This window comes from Mesocricetus auratus, unplaced genomic scaffold, assembly GCF_017639785.1.
Source record: "Mesocricetus auratus isolate SY011 unplaced genomic scaffold, BCM_Maur_2.0 Super-Scaffold_100011, whole genome shotgun sequence".
In the NCBI taxonomy this organism is placed as follows: domain Eukaryota; kingdom Metazoa; phylum Chordata; class Mammalia; order Rodentia; family Cricetidae; genus Mesocricetus; species Mesocricetus auratus.
Genome location: NW_024429195.1, coordinates 77,889,300 through 77,903,768, shown reverse-complemented (window position 1 = coordinate 77,903,768; position 14,469 = coordinate 77,889,300). Strand labels below are relative to the sequence as shown.

Here is a 14,469-nt window from a genome sequence, read left to right as displayed (position 1 = left end):
AAACTGAGTAATAAGCTGAGATGGTCCAAAGAGCAACACCAACAGGGCTATTTGTGGAGCAGAAAGTTGAGTTCGGAGGAAAGGAAGTAAGACGTGAAAGAGAAAAGTCAGTGATGGAGGCAAAGACACTATTAGGGAGAGGTGAAGAAATGATGAAAGCCCCAGTAAGAAGCTCCCGGGAGTAGGAGTCAAGCGATCCTGCAGAAGCAGGGCAGCAGCCGTAGGAGTCCGAAGGGGGCGCGGCTAGACCCCCGGAACTCCCACAGGTTCCGCCGAACCCCGAGTTCGCTCCGCCCCCGGCTCCTCTCCCCGCCCCCGGTCTCTTAGGTGATGCTGCAGCCAAGATGGCGCTGGCGGCGGCCGCGGCGGCCTGAGCGTCATGCTCCGGGTTCTCGGCGGCGGCTGCGGCGGCTGTGGCCTCGGCCAGGGCCTCGAGTCTCTCCCGAGAGCGAGCGCTCCGGCGCCTCTCCTCCGGCCCTGTGAGGCGGGACCGAGAGGAGACCGCCGTGAAGAGAGGAAGCTGTGAGGCACAGCGAGAGAGCGGCGCTCGAGCCGGGCAGGCACCATGGCCGGGATCATCAAGAAACAGATCCTGAAGCACCTCTCCAGGTCAGCGAGCGTGCGAGCCGGTTCCCTCCGTCCGCTGGCCCCGGGTCGGGGGCACAGGTCCCGGCGCCCCCGTCGCTGGTGGCGCCCCCGACCGGCCCCTCGAGTCGCGCGGAGGGTGGCGGGGCTCAGCGGGCCGGGGGTCTCCGCCGCAATGATGTCCCCGGCGTCACCCAGAAGCGGGTCGGGCTCAGAAGGTCCCCGGGCTCGGCGCCGAGCGGTTCCGTTAACCGTGGACTGCGTGTGTGTGTGTGTGGGGGGGGGTTGTGGACTCTTGGGGCTGAGGCTGCTTCCCAGTGAAACGTTAACCTTGCAATATTGTTCTCGGTGTCCCCTACCTGACGTTCCCGCTCGGATGCATGGGAGGGTGTGCTTGTTTGCACAGTTGGGATTTGTTTTAGGTAAATAAGCAGAGTTCTCCGCCTGGGCAAGTTCTTTATGGAGTCGTTTTAGTTCCCGTATCGTTCTTGCTGAAGAGTTTTCTGATTTTGCTTCCGAGACCCTTTAATTCAGGGAGTGAACGTCTCTGGTGTTTGAACCTAAGACGATTCATTCTTTCCATTTCATAACACAGTTTTAGTCAGGAACATGACTCAGTAAACTGGCAGTTTGTTACTGCTCTGGGCTTCTCCATATTTGTCTCAAGACACAGGCTAAATGTAGGATCCTGTTCCAAGTTGGTGACAGGGAATTCAGGGCTCTTGGTTAGGATGTCTTTCTCTCCTCTGTTATTTGTAAGTTAATGAATACTTTTAACTAATTAAAGGAAGGTACTCGGGTATAATGATAGACTTGTATAGTAAATATGTCTTCATTCTCCCGATTTATTTATATTACAGGTGATACATTGAGAACATACTGAACAAAAACAATACTATGATTCAGCAGATATTTCCCTGACATTCGATTGAATAAAATTTAATACATAGTATATATGTACAAAGTATTGAACTATAAGAAAGTTTGTGACCATGTGTTTGGCTCGTAATATCACTAATTAGAAAGTGTGTGTGTGTGTGTGTGTGTGTGTGTGTGTGTGTATGTGTGTGTGTGTATTTGAAACAGGTTATGTAGCTCAGGCTGTCCTGTAACTCATGACACATCCTAGGCTACCACAAGCTCAGTGTCATCATGCCTTAACTTCCTGAGTACTTCCTGAGGTCTGTGACCCCTTGCCTAGTTGGAAATTTTCCTTTAGAACTGTATAGATATTGCAATACTGAGCCACCTTATTTTGGAAGAAAGTTTTATTTCTTTAAAATAATGCTTATTACTTAGGTAAGTTTGATTTATATGAGATACACTTTACCCTTTCTTGGCTCTAGTTCTGTAAGAAAATTCAGATCCATAGACAATGGTTTGATTTCCTATTTCTTTCCCAAGGATAATGGTACTTTACCACTGTGTGCCTAGAAGAATATTTAATTCAATCGATAAATGCCTTAGGGCATTATCCTTTAATTCTCTTGTACAAGTCCATTTGGGAAGAACTCTTAAGATTAAGGGCTGGAGTGTAATGGCTTCCTTTATCACATAGCTAATATCCACATACTTAGAATTAAGTACTTAGGATTACATATGATCTTCACGGTTTCTTACGCCTGTGTGGTAAATAGTGATGAACATTTCAAATCAGACAGTTTCCAGAACACTAGCGTTTCCTTTCTTTTTAATGGAGAAATCATTTGCAGTGTATTTTTGAGATTGTTTTGGTTTTACATTTCCTTGCTTTGTGTTTCCTAGTGTGCGCATATGTGTCTGATCTAGCCAGTGTATGGGCGTCTGAGGACAGCTTGCAGAAGTTGGTTCTCTTCTGCCGCCATGTGTGTTCTGGAGGTGGGACTCAGTTTACCAGGCTGGTAGAGTGCTCGAGTGCTGTGCAAGAAGCTCTGGGTTCAGTCCCCAACATTTTATGAACTGTGTGTGATGATAAATTTCTGTAATCTCATTGCTCAGGAGCTGGGGTGATCAATTCAGGGTCATTCTCAGAAGTTCAAGGCCATCCTTAGCAACATACTGAGTTTGAGGCTAGCCTTGAATACTGAAATACATTGGGGGAGGGAGGTTGGTTCCTGTCCTGTCATAGAATAAAGGAATTAGGAAAATGTCCAAGTCCTTAGAGGCTCTTCTGAAGGGACTCTTCCAGGAAGGAAGAAGTCTGTCTGTACTACTGGTTCTCAGCCTTCCTAACGCTGTGACCCGTTAGTGCAGTTTCTCATGCTGTGGTGACCCCCAGCCATAAAATTATTTCCGTTGCTGCTTCATAACTGTAATTTTGCTACTGTTATGAATTGTAATGTAAACATGGTATGCAGGATATCTGATATGCCATCCCTATGAAAGAATCATTTGACACCAAAGGGGTTGTGACCCACAGGTTGAAAAGCATTGGTTTAGAAAAAGAGAATGATCACTCTGAATGAACCTTAAGGTTTTAAGTTCGAAGCTAGCAGTATTGGAGGCTGGGCAATACTTTTGAAGTTGGCATATTGCAAAGTGTGGATGAGGAATTGTTCTATAAGAGACTGACACATACTTTAATACTGAATGATGTATTATAAGTCCATATTTCTGTTTCTTGCCTAATGTTTGTTTTCTGAGTGCCTCTTGTGTTCATGAAGTTTGTGTCCTTGACTGATCTGAAAGATGATCTGAACCCCAAATATGGGGAGTGTGATGAGAGAAAGGAAACAGGAAATGCCTTTCAAGGAGAAATTACAGACTAGAACAGGGTATGTGTTAAAGGTCATTACAGGGGAATCTTTTCTCCCTCCCCCATAAGGGAATATGAAGTTCTTTAAAATGTTCAAACAAATATAAGAAAGGAAGGTCAGGCAGGAACTCGTTTAGACCTTTTTATTTGTTACTGTGTGTCTCTGTGTACAGGTCTGTAGGTATATGTACAGGGACAAAAGATACACTGGGACCTGAAAGCTATAAGAAAGATCCAAGTACAAATGCTTCCTTTCTGTCCCATAGCCTTGGGACATAGTCTGTTTTGCACAGGTTTTTCTGGAGACGAGTTTGCCTGGTAGACTGCACCTCACCTGGGTGGGGCCTTTATCTTTCTCTTGTTTGAAGCAGTAATTGCCAATCACTGACACTTTGTTCCTCAGGGGGCCTTTGGCAGTGTGCTTGGTTATTACGACTTGGAAGGTGTTGTTGGCACCTGGCAGGTGGAGAAGCTCGGCACTGTCATGCACAGCACAGACCTGTAAAACAAACACTCAAATGCCAGCAGCAGAAAAGCTGAGAAACTGCTTTAAAATATGCAGACATATATCAGATGATCGGGCTGCATACTTGGCTAGCTAAGGCTATTCTGTCTGCAAACAACAGAAACGTGGCTATTTATGTAAAAAGGGAAATGTAGTTGAAGCTGGTGGGTGGGTCACAGATTCATCGGAAGATCTGACCACAAACGACACGCAGAAGCCAGTTTGGCTCCTTGAATATAGAAGACACATGCCCTGGGCCTTTATCCTAGAGCAAGGTCTGTCAGCTTCCAATCTCAGACCAGATACTTCTTGGCTGTGGAGGACTATTCCACAAAGTGAGGGTGTAGGGCATTTAATACTTCTAGGAATTTCCAGAAGTTCCTGAGGGATAAAACTGCTCCTGATTGAAAATTGCAGCTTTGGAGTATGGACCTGTTTCTTAGGACTCTTACTCTCTGGTCTTTCCTGCCAAATTTTAAATTCTTGGGAGAGGAAATCTTTATGACCCAGTTCTAGCTATTCATAGATCAATTTGTGGTGACAAAGATTTGAACAGTGTTTTAGTTACCTTTCTCTTACTGTGACGGAGACACCATGACCAAGGCAACTTCTAAAAGAAATCATTGAATTGGAGGCTCCTATTTCCAGATGGGGTGCCGTGACCATCATGGTGAGGAACATGGCACTAGGCACTCAGACATAGCACTGGAGGTTAGATGAGATCTTATATCCTTACTGTCAAGGAGGAGGCAGAGAGCAAGCTAGTGGGAATAACAAGGACTTTTGAAACACCAAAGCCTACCCCCAGTGACTCACCTCCTCCAATAAGGCCACACCTCCTAATCCTCCCCAAGCAGTTCCACCAACTGAGGACCAAGCATTGAAATATAGGAGCCCAGAGGGGGCTTTCTCATTCAAACCATCACTAAAAGCAAAGATCTGTTTGTGGAGAGAATTATTTTGAATCAAGTTTGCTGCTCATTTTGATGTCATTAATAAGTTTTACTAAATTAGATTTTCAAGGGCCTCATTTGCTGTGTTAAGGAAATTGAACTTAGTACCTGGGGCTGGATGACTGCTAGCTTATAAGTATTTCAGCTAACAGAAGGATGTAGTTAGGAAAGAAGTCTTGTTTGTGGAGTCTAGGTCCAGGAAGAATATCTAAAGTGGAAATACAGCAAACATAAATGGGCTTGGAGTAACTTATGTTGTATACTAATGTATTGAAAGGATGCTAATATCCCTCATAACCTAGAATCTGTCTGTTGCTCTGTGTTTGGAGAACCAGGTTTGGAAAGATTCTGGGTGCAGGCCAGCTGCTGGGATAGGAGGAGGAGGAGAGCCTTCTATGTCTCAGTATGAGTTGTTTTGTAAGCTAAGGGGATGGACAGTTTAATGGGATGATTGCAGGCTGGGGATATGACTTGTGGGTAAAGTGCTTGCTACACAACCATGAGGACCTGAGTTCAGATCCCTAACGCCCCCATAAACACCTGATGGAGCAACATGTCTTTAATCCCAGGGCTGGGAGAGTCAAGACAAGAGGCTCCCTAGACCTTACTGGCCAGCAAATCTAGCTGAATTGATGAGCTCCAGGTTCAGTGAGTCAGTCTATCTCAAAAGATTAAAAAAAAAAAGGAAGGGGCTGGAGAGTGATTGAGGAAGACACCATGTGCTAACCTCTGGCCTCCACATCTGTGTTTACACATGTGTATTCATATACAAATACGTATACAGTTATTTTGCCAAGGAATTATATCACTATTCAAAGACTAAGTTTTAACATGTTTTTTTTTTCCTACTTACTTTGTTTTATTTTGAGACAGGGTCTTTCCCACTGCTTAGAACTGTTAACCATTTTTAAGTAATTGTTTACAGTGTGTGTGGGTGCATGCATGCCGTGGTGTACATGTGGAAAGTTAGAGGACATTTGTATCTGTTTAGAGTGTGTGTGTGTGTGTGTGTGTGTGTGTGTGTGTGTGTGTGTGTGTGGTGTGCGGGTGAGTATGGTGTGTGTATGTGTGTGTGTGTGAGTGTGTGGTGTGTGTGTGTGTGTGAGTGTGTGTGGTGTGTGTGTGAGTGTGGTGTGTGTATGTGTGTGTGAGTGTGTGGTGGTGTGTGTGTGGTGGGAGTGGGTGTGGGTGCATGCATGCTGTGGTGCACATGTGGAAAGTTAGAGGACACTTGTGGGAGTCAGATCTCTTCCTGTGGGTTCTGGGATGGGAACTCAGGTCACTGGGTTTGGTGGCTTGCATCCCTACTCACTGGGTGGGCCATCTGATCAGCCCTTGCCTCCAGTTTTCAAGTGCTGTGATTTCAGGCGTGAGCCTTGACCGCTGCCCTGCATGTTTCACTTTTGTGATAAAGCTTGATAATTTGTGGGCCTATATGTATCCCAGGTCCCTGTACTTACATACACCACATGCTGAACAGTACAACAGATCAAGGATGTTTTAATTGATTATATTCTAGTTTAAGAAGAATAAACAGGCTTTTAGCTTATTTCTAAACTATGCTGCTGTATGAAATTAGTGGGAGTTGGTTTACTTAGATCAGTCAACTGAGAGACAACAGAGTTACTTTTTGGACAAATAAATTTACTTTTATAAGATTTGAGATTATGCTGGGCGGTGGTGGCAGCCATGCTCAGCTGGATTGCACTTGACCAGACACTTGGAAGAGGTGGGGGAGCAAATGCAAACAGCCCTGACAAGTCCAGATCATGTTGAAGTACAAATACAAAAGATGTAGGACCCCAGCTTCGGATGTAGAGAGCATGGCTAGTGTGCACAGAGCCCAGCGTTCTATCTAAGCTCCATGTTTGAAATGGGAAGGCATGATGCCTGTAATCCTCGATGTGTGATGTGGAGAAGGAAACTAGAAGTCCCAGATCATTTGCCACATTGTGGGTTAGAGGCCAGCATTGGCCAGCTAGAAGATGTGGGCTCTACCCTTCATCTCTAAAGTTGGTTACCCACCAGGATTTTTCTTCTGTTTCTTGTGGGTCCTAGGAACTGAAGCCAAGTCCTCTGGAAGAGCAGCCAGTGCTCTTCACCACTGAGCCATCTTCAGCTAGTTTCAGGTTTTATTTCTATGATGATTGGGGCAAAGTTTCCTTATATCCAGTATCAGAGTGGGAACTGGTAAGGACTGGCTTTTATAGTCAAGTGAGGTTGGAAACAGTGGCAGGTTTGCAGTCCAGGGTCACCTTGGCTGTCATGTGAGAAACAGGGCTAGAGAAGAAACAAAAAGCCAATGAAAAGTGTTAACTATCCAGGTTAAGAAAATATTAGCGAGATAGACAGATGCTTTGAGGTTGCTGAGAGTCAGTTTCTGGATGTACTTTGAAGGTAGAGCCCTGTTGATAAGATATGGATACAGATTAAGAGAGGAGAACAGTTAAGGATACTAGTGACGAGATGGACTTGCTATTAACTTCATTGGAGATGACTGCTAGGGTAGCAGGATCAGAGACTGGTTTTGAATATGTTAATTTGGATCAATGTTCACTATGAAATGGGGATGCCCCATGCCTCTTTTTTTCTTTTCTTTTCTTTTTTTTTTTTTAAGACTGCAACTGTTTAGTGTGATAGTAACAGTGGAAGAGTTTTTTTTTTTCCTTTTTTTTTTATTTTCCAGTTTAAATTTAGACAAGAAACAAGGTTGCTTCACAAGTCAGTTCCAGGTCCCTCTCCCATTCCCTCCCCTCCTCCCGTGCCCTGCCCCCCCCCCCGTTATCCCCTCATTCCCCCAGGGAGGGTGAGACCCTCCATGGGGGTGTCCATAGTCTGTCATTTCATATAGGGCAGGGCCTAGACCCTTCCCCAAGAGTTCAGGGTGAGAGTGCACCTCACATTGTTCTATGGGAGTCCAAAGTCCGTGTGTATACTTGGGATGGGTACTGATCTGCTGCCCAAGGCTTAATAGATTCCCTAGGCCTCCTCACTGACACCCAGATTCAGGGGGTCTTGCTCAGTCCCATGCTGGATTCCCAGGCTGATGCCTGGGATTCAAGAGTTAACCTTTGTCTGGTCAGCTGTTTCTGGGGGTTAAACCAGCCCAGTCTTAATCCCTTTGATCATCAGTCCTCCCTCTCTGTTACTGGCTTTCTTGAGTTCAGCTCAGTACTTAACCAAGAGAGTCTGCCTCTTCTTCGATCAGCCACTAAATGAAGTTTCTGTTTCCCAGACTCTCTGGCCATAGGATTGTAGGCTGGCACTCCCCAGATCTATGTCTAAAATCCATATATGAGGGAGTACATGCCATGTTTCTCTTTTTGTGACTGGGTTACCTCACTCAGGATGGTTTCTTCTAATGTCATCCATTTGCCTGCGAATCTCATGATTCCATTATTTTTTTCTGCTGAATAGTACTCCATTGTGTAGATGTACCACATTTTCTCTATCCACTCTTCGGGTGAGGGACATCTAGGTTGCTTCCAAGTTCTGGCTATTACAAATAATGCTGCTATGAACATAGTGGAACAGACATCTTTGTTGTATGAATGGGCATCTTTTGGATATATGCCTAAGAGTGGAGTTGCTGGGTCTTGTGGTAGGTTTATTCCCATTTTTCTGAGGAATCTCCATACTGATTTCCAAAGTGGCTGAACCAGTTTTTGTGTGGTTATCTTCTTTTAGTGTGTGCTTAGATGATTATTACAGGACGAATTGTGAGTTGAAGTTCATTGAGGCCATCCAATTGGCTTGTGACCCCCCCACGAAATACTTCACTCCCCCCACCAAATACTTCACTCCCCCCACCAAATACTTCACTTTCCTCCCCCCCACAAACGCTTCACTTTGTTCCTACTCCCTGAAACTAGGTTGCCCACATCCCTTTAGGAAGGATCATCTTTGCAAAAGCTTCATTTTACAAGGACATTTTCTGTGGACAGTTTGAATGAAGCTAGCTAGTCTTTACTGATGTTCATTTCCAGACTTGTTTGGTCGTGTGTGTGTGTGTGTGTGTGTGTGTGTGTGTGTGTGTGTGTGTGTGTGTCTACATAGGTGTGTACATAGCTTCTTTTGTTGTTGTTAGGTCTGTAGTTTGCATTCTCTTTGTGGGCAGAGCACCCTGATGTTCAAAGCCAGTGACTGTGATTGTGTTGTTCCTCACAGACTCTTTAGCTTCTGAAGTAGAGATGGAATGTAAAAGTTTCCAGAAACACATTTAATAGCCCGGAAAAATGAATTTATCTAAGGGGAAGGAGTTGGCTCAGTAATTAAGAGCACCTGCTGTTTATGGAGGGCACTCCGGTTCCCAGGACCTATAGTGAGTCTCTACCAGCTTTAAAGCCCGTTTGAGGGGATTTGGCGCCCTCGTCTGGCCTTTGTAGATACCAGATAATTATGTGGTGCCCATATATGCAGGCAACACACACACACACACACACACACACACACACACACACAGAAAGTTAAACTAGTTAAATTTAAAAGTTAGACCTCCATAGGATACAAATTGCTTGTTCTCAATATCTTTTTGGTAGTTTTAAAAAATTGACTGACATTCAGAGAATTTAGATTAAATTTTTTTGGATGATACATTGGTTCTCTAACACACTTATTTTTTTAACTTTTTGAAATTCTATTTATTTTTAAGTTTTTAAAAAAAGATTTACTATATATACAGTATTCTTCTTGCAAGCCTGCAGATCTTATTATAGATGGTTTGTGAGTCACCGTGTTGTTCCTGGGAATTGAACTCATGATCTCTGGGAGAGCAGCCAGTGCTTTTGATCTCTGAGCCATTCCTGCAGCCCTGAAATTTTATTTCTTTTTATGTTTATGAGTGTTTTGCCTCTGTGTATGTCTGTGGACCACATACCTGAAGTGCTCCTGGAGGTCAGAAGAGGGTGTCAGATTCCCTGGACCTGGAGTTACTGATACTTGGAAACCACTATGTAGGTGGTGGGAATCGAACCTGGGTCCTCTGGAAGAGCAGCTAGTCTTTAACTGCTGATGAATTTCTCCAGCTTCTGTAATGCACATGTATATACAGATATAGTCTATTACTGGAACACTCTCTGGTTTATGAGGTATTTCTTCTTTTCCCCCCTTTTCCTCCTCTCTCCCTTTCTTCTTTCTTTTTCACATTAGAGGCAGGGTCCATCCAGTACCATACCTTAGGCTGGCCTGGGACTCAGTTTGTAGCCCATACTGGTCTGGAGCACAAACAGCAATTCACCTGTCTCTGCCTCCGGAGTACTGGCAGTATGGATGTGAGCCACCACACTAGGCTGGATTATTTTTCACAGGTAACATTATACTTCAGTATTCTCTGAAAACTACAGTTTTCATTGATTTAGGCAGTTAAAGTGATGTGGTAATTTGTATTTGTAGGCTGCTTGTTTTGTAGAGTGTCTAAATTTATTTATTTAATGTTAAGTTGTGTAGCTTTTATATAACCTTTATATGACATAGCCATCTCATTTTATTAGTGTTTTTATATATAATAGAGGTCAGCCTGGTCTACAGTGTGAGTTCCAGGACAGGCTCCAAAGCTAAACCGAGAAACCCTGTCTCAAAAAGACAAAACCAACTAACCAATCAATCAATAAATAAAAGTGGATGTAGCCTGTTGTGGTGTCACACACTTTTAATTCTAGCACTTGGGAGGCAGAGGCAGGCAGCTCTCTGTGAGTTCAAGGCCAGCTTGGTCTACAAATGAGTTCCAGGACAGCCAGGGCTGTTAAAAAGAGAAACCCATCTCAAAAAAAAAAAAAAAAAAAAAAAAAAAGAAAAAAAGAAAAAAGAAAAATTCAAACAAACAAACAAAAATCCCAAAACAAAACAAAAACCAGGATGGAAAAACCAGGATGGTCGAGAGGCCTAGAAATTCCCAGGTGGTTAACTTGTTTCAGATGTCAGTGGTGTCTGCCTGGAAGTGATCTGGTGTGAGATATAACTGTGTTTTTGTAAGCACACCACAGCTGAATATTTCACTCCTCTCCTCTTCCTTCCCTTAAACTTGCCCCTTCTGTGTCCCCTGTGTCCCCATTCCCTACAGCGTCCCCTGTTGGCTGTGGTGGAGATTGGTGCGCTGTGAATTGTACAATCACCTAAGTGAGCACCAGAAGAGGCTAAGAAACCCTGGCAGCTGGCTGCTTGCTCTCACCAGGAATAGGGACCCCTTGTCTGAATATCCTGCCCAGGTAATACTTCTGTTCCCCAGTTCCATTTTCCTTTCTACTAGTACTGATTGTGCCCCACATAAAAATAATTTCAGTTTTTGAAATTAGGTAGCTACAAGTTCATGTATATCCTCTTTTAGAATGCTTTTTTTTTCTTTTTTTAAACAAGGTTTGGCAACTCAGAAAGTTGTAACAATCCTTTTCTGATGTTGCAAAAGGGAGTGTTATAATTTACAGCCAGTTATTTAGCAATAGTAATTAGCATTTGATGTTTTTAATGGGTATGGCTTCATAGTCTAATGTGATTACTGGGGTTTGAAGATTTTTCTATCATAAAAATGTTTTGATAACTTCTCATTCTTCATTGAAGGCCCTAAGAGTTTATTTTGCATTTAATATTAATTGAAATCTTTGTCATTTAAATAAAGAATCGTAGTAGTACAAATGGAACCAGTTTGCAGTTGCTGCCTTTTCACCATTTCTGTTCTTACCTTCCGTGTCTCTTGAATATTCATTGTCAGTGTCCACATGCACCTCGTCCCAGCTGATTGGGTTACTCAGATAAAGGATTGCAGAGCTAGGAGTTGAAGGCTAGGCATGGGAGTGTACACAGACACATCAGGTCTAAACAAAAGACAAAAGTAACTTTAGTGAAACTGTACAGCTCATTACATAGTTGCCATAGGGGCTATGGAACAGTTAGTAAGCTTGTTTCCATTTGCTGCTATCCAGCAGTTATTTTGGCACGATGGCCTGGCCCATTGGCCATTCTTGTCCATCTTGACTCCTTGTAGGCATTTAGGAATCTGGCTCTCACTGCATAATTGCCAGACTTGTAGACACTTTTGAAATTCACTTGAGTGTCTTGGTAATTAAGGTTTTTGTTGGCATTCAAGGATGACTCTGATTTTTGTATATGTATCTAGTAAATGACAGGGACTCATGAAATACAGTCACAGTCACAATCCATTGCATTTTCTCCATTGCACCCCTGTAACATATATTTGCTCTGTTCAGTGCTTATCTTATTGGAGATGAGGCATTATGACTGCATTCTGTTGTTCTTTAGTAAGATGCATTTATTTTATGTGTATGGGTGTTTTGCTTGCCTGTTTGTCTGTGAACCATGTGTGTGTCTGGTGCCCATGGAAGCCAGAAGAGAACGTCAGATCTCCTGGAACTGGACTTAGAGATGGTTCTGAGCAGCCATGTGGGTGCTGGAAATGAACCTGCAACTTCTGTAAGAGTGCTCTTGACTGCTGCGCCTCTCTCCACAGCTATATTCTAAGTTTAAATCATTTTCCTGTGTCATTACTCAAGTTATTTCCAGCTTTAATTCTTATTTATTTACCTTCCTGTGTTTTTTTTTTTCTTCTTCCCATCCTGGGGGTGGATCCCAGGACCAAGTACTTGCTAAGCTTTACCAGTAAGCGTCTCCTCAGTCCTTGAAAGTTTGTTTTTGTTTTGAGACAGGGTCTCACTAAGTTTTGCAGACAGGCAGGCCTTGAACTGACTTTGCGTCCTAAGCAGGTCTTGGACTTGCTTAGTCTCTTGCACAGCTGGATTACAGGCTTAGGCCACCAGACCCAGGTTAGCTCCCCCTTTGAGTCAGTCATGATTCCTTTTTATTAAATGACCCTTATGTTTATAAGTATTTACTTACTGTATTTATGTGTTTTTCCAGTGTGTATGGATGTACACTATATGCCTAGTGACTGGTCCCAACAGAGACAGTAACCCCTGGAACAAAGTTGAGACAGTTTGAGCTGTCGTTTAGGTAGATAGAGAATGGCTCCCGGGTCCTCTGCAGGAGCAGCAAGTGCTCTTAGCCACTGAGCATCTCTCCAGCCTCACTCTGGAACTTGTCTTCTGGTTCTCAGGCTAGGACACAGCAGACTGATTGGGACACATTTGAATATCTGCTCTCTCACTACCTAGATTTATTATTAGTTCTTGTATCAGTTTTCCTTTTCCCCAAATGTTTTCATTTCCTTGTGGTCTTACAGTTCTTTATTCTGTACTTAACACTATTACCAGAGCTGTTTCAAATGCTAATCTAAAATACTTAATTTCTTGCCAAATCTTTTGATGGTTCATGTTTAAGTTTTAAAGAAAAAAAATTTTTATAACAGATTTTTCCCCCCAAAGAATTTTTTTTTTGAAAGAAGGCCTCTCTACACAGTCCTGAGTGAGTCCTGGAACTCATTTTGCAGAGCAAGCTGGCCTCAAACTCATAGAGATCCATCTTCCTCTGCCTCCTGAGTGCTGGGGTTTTCCATGCCTGGCATTTCAGTAGTCTAGAAAACCAGATTTTAATAAATGGTCTGCCTATTTTTAATGTTAGAATTATTTTTAAATCATGCAAGCAGAACAGGATGTATCTGTGCACAGAACTCAGCTCATGGTTTATGTGCACGGAACTCAGCTCATGGTTTATGTGCACAGAACTCAGCTCATGGCTTATGTGTACAGAACTCAGCTCATGGTTTATGTGCACAGAACTCAGCTCATGGTTTGTGTACACAGAACTCAGCTCATGGTTTATGTACACGGAACTCAGCTCATGGCTTATGTGCACGGAACTCAGCTCATGGTTTATGTGCACAGAACTCAGCTCATGGTTTGTGTGTACAGAACTCAGCTCATGGTTTATGTGTACAGAACTCAGCTCATGGTTTGTGTGTACAGAACTCAGCTCATGGTTTATGTGCACAGAACTCAGCTCATGGTTTATGGCTGCAACATCTTCAGTGCTTTAAGTGTGTACGCTGAGAACCTGGCTGTTCAAAAATTGTTTCGTTTCCCTAGCATTTCCAAAAATAGCCATGCTGAGCAGATACCGTGAATTGATTTTGAAAAACCAAGTTGAGAGACATTTTCTTCCGTGGTATAGCCATTGGTAAGGTGCCATGCTCCTGTGATAGCATCCCACCCGTGTCCTGTGATAGCATCCCACCCGGTCCCCTGTGATAGCATCCCACCCGTGTCCCTGTGATAACATCCGACCCGTGCTCCTGTGATAGCATCCCACCCGTGTCCCTGTGATAGCAACCCACCCGTGTCCTGTGATGGCATCCCACCCGAGCTCCTGTGATAGCAACCCACCGTGTCCTGTGATAGCATCCCACCCGTGCTCCTGTGATAGCATCCCACCCGTGTCCTGTGATAGCATCCCACCCGTGTCCTGTGATAGCATCCCACCCGTGTCCTGTGATAGCATCCCACCCGTGTCCTGTGATAGCATCCCACCCGTGTCCTGTGATAGCATCCCACCCGTGTCCCTGTGATAGCATCCCACCCGTGTCCTGTGATAGCATCCCACCCGTGTCCTGTGATAGCATCCCACCCGTGTCCTGTGATAGCATCCCACCCGTGTCCTGTGATAGCATCCCACCCGTGTCCTGTGATAGCATCCCACCCGTGTCCTGTGATAACCTCCCACCCGTGCTCCTGTGATAGCATCCCACCCGTGTCCCTGTGATAGCATCCCACCCGTGTCCTGTGATAGCA

General features: G+C 44.0%; 1 protein-coding gene across 3 annotated transcripts in view; it reads left to right on the top strand.

Moving 5' to 3' along the window:
- The first annotated feature begins 328 nt into the window (after positions 1-328).
- Positions 329-14,469, top strand: part of Uhrf1bp1l (UHRF1 binding protein 1 like) — an 80,716-nt gene continuing 66,575 nt past the window's right edge. For 2 of the 3 annotated variants that reach the window (XM_040755087.1, XM_040755086.1), the window contains exon 1: positions 329-609. In XM_040755087.1, the coding sequence (XP_040611021.1) occupies positions 566-609 (44 nt within the window). In that variant the 5' untranslated portion in view covers positions 329-565. Of the gene's footprint in view, positions 610-10,835; positions 10,981-14,469 lie in introns of all 3 variants that reach the window. The other variant, XM_040755088.1, reaches the window with a different exon arrangement.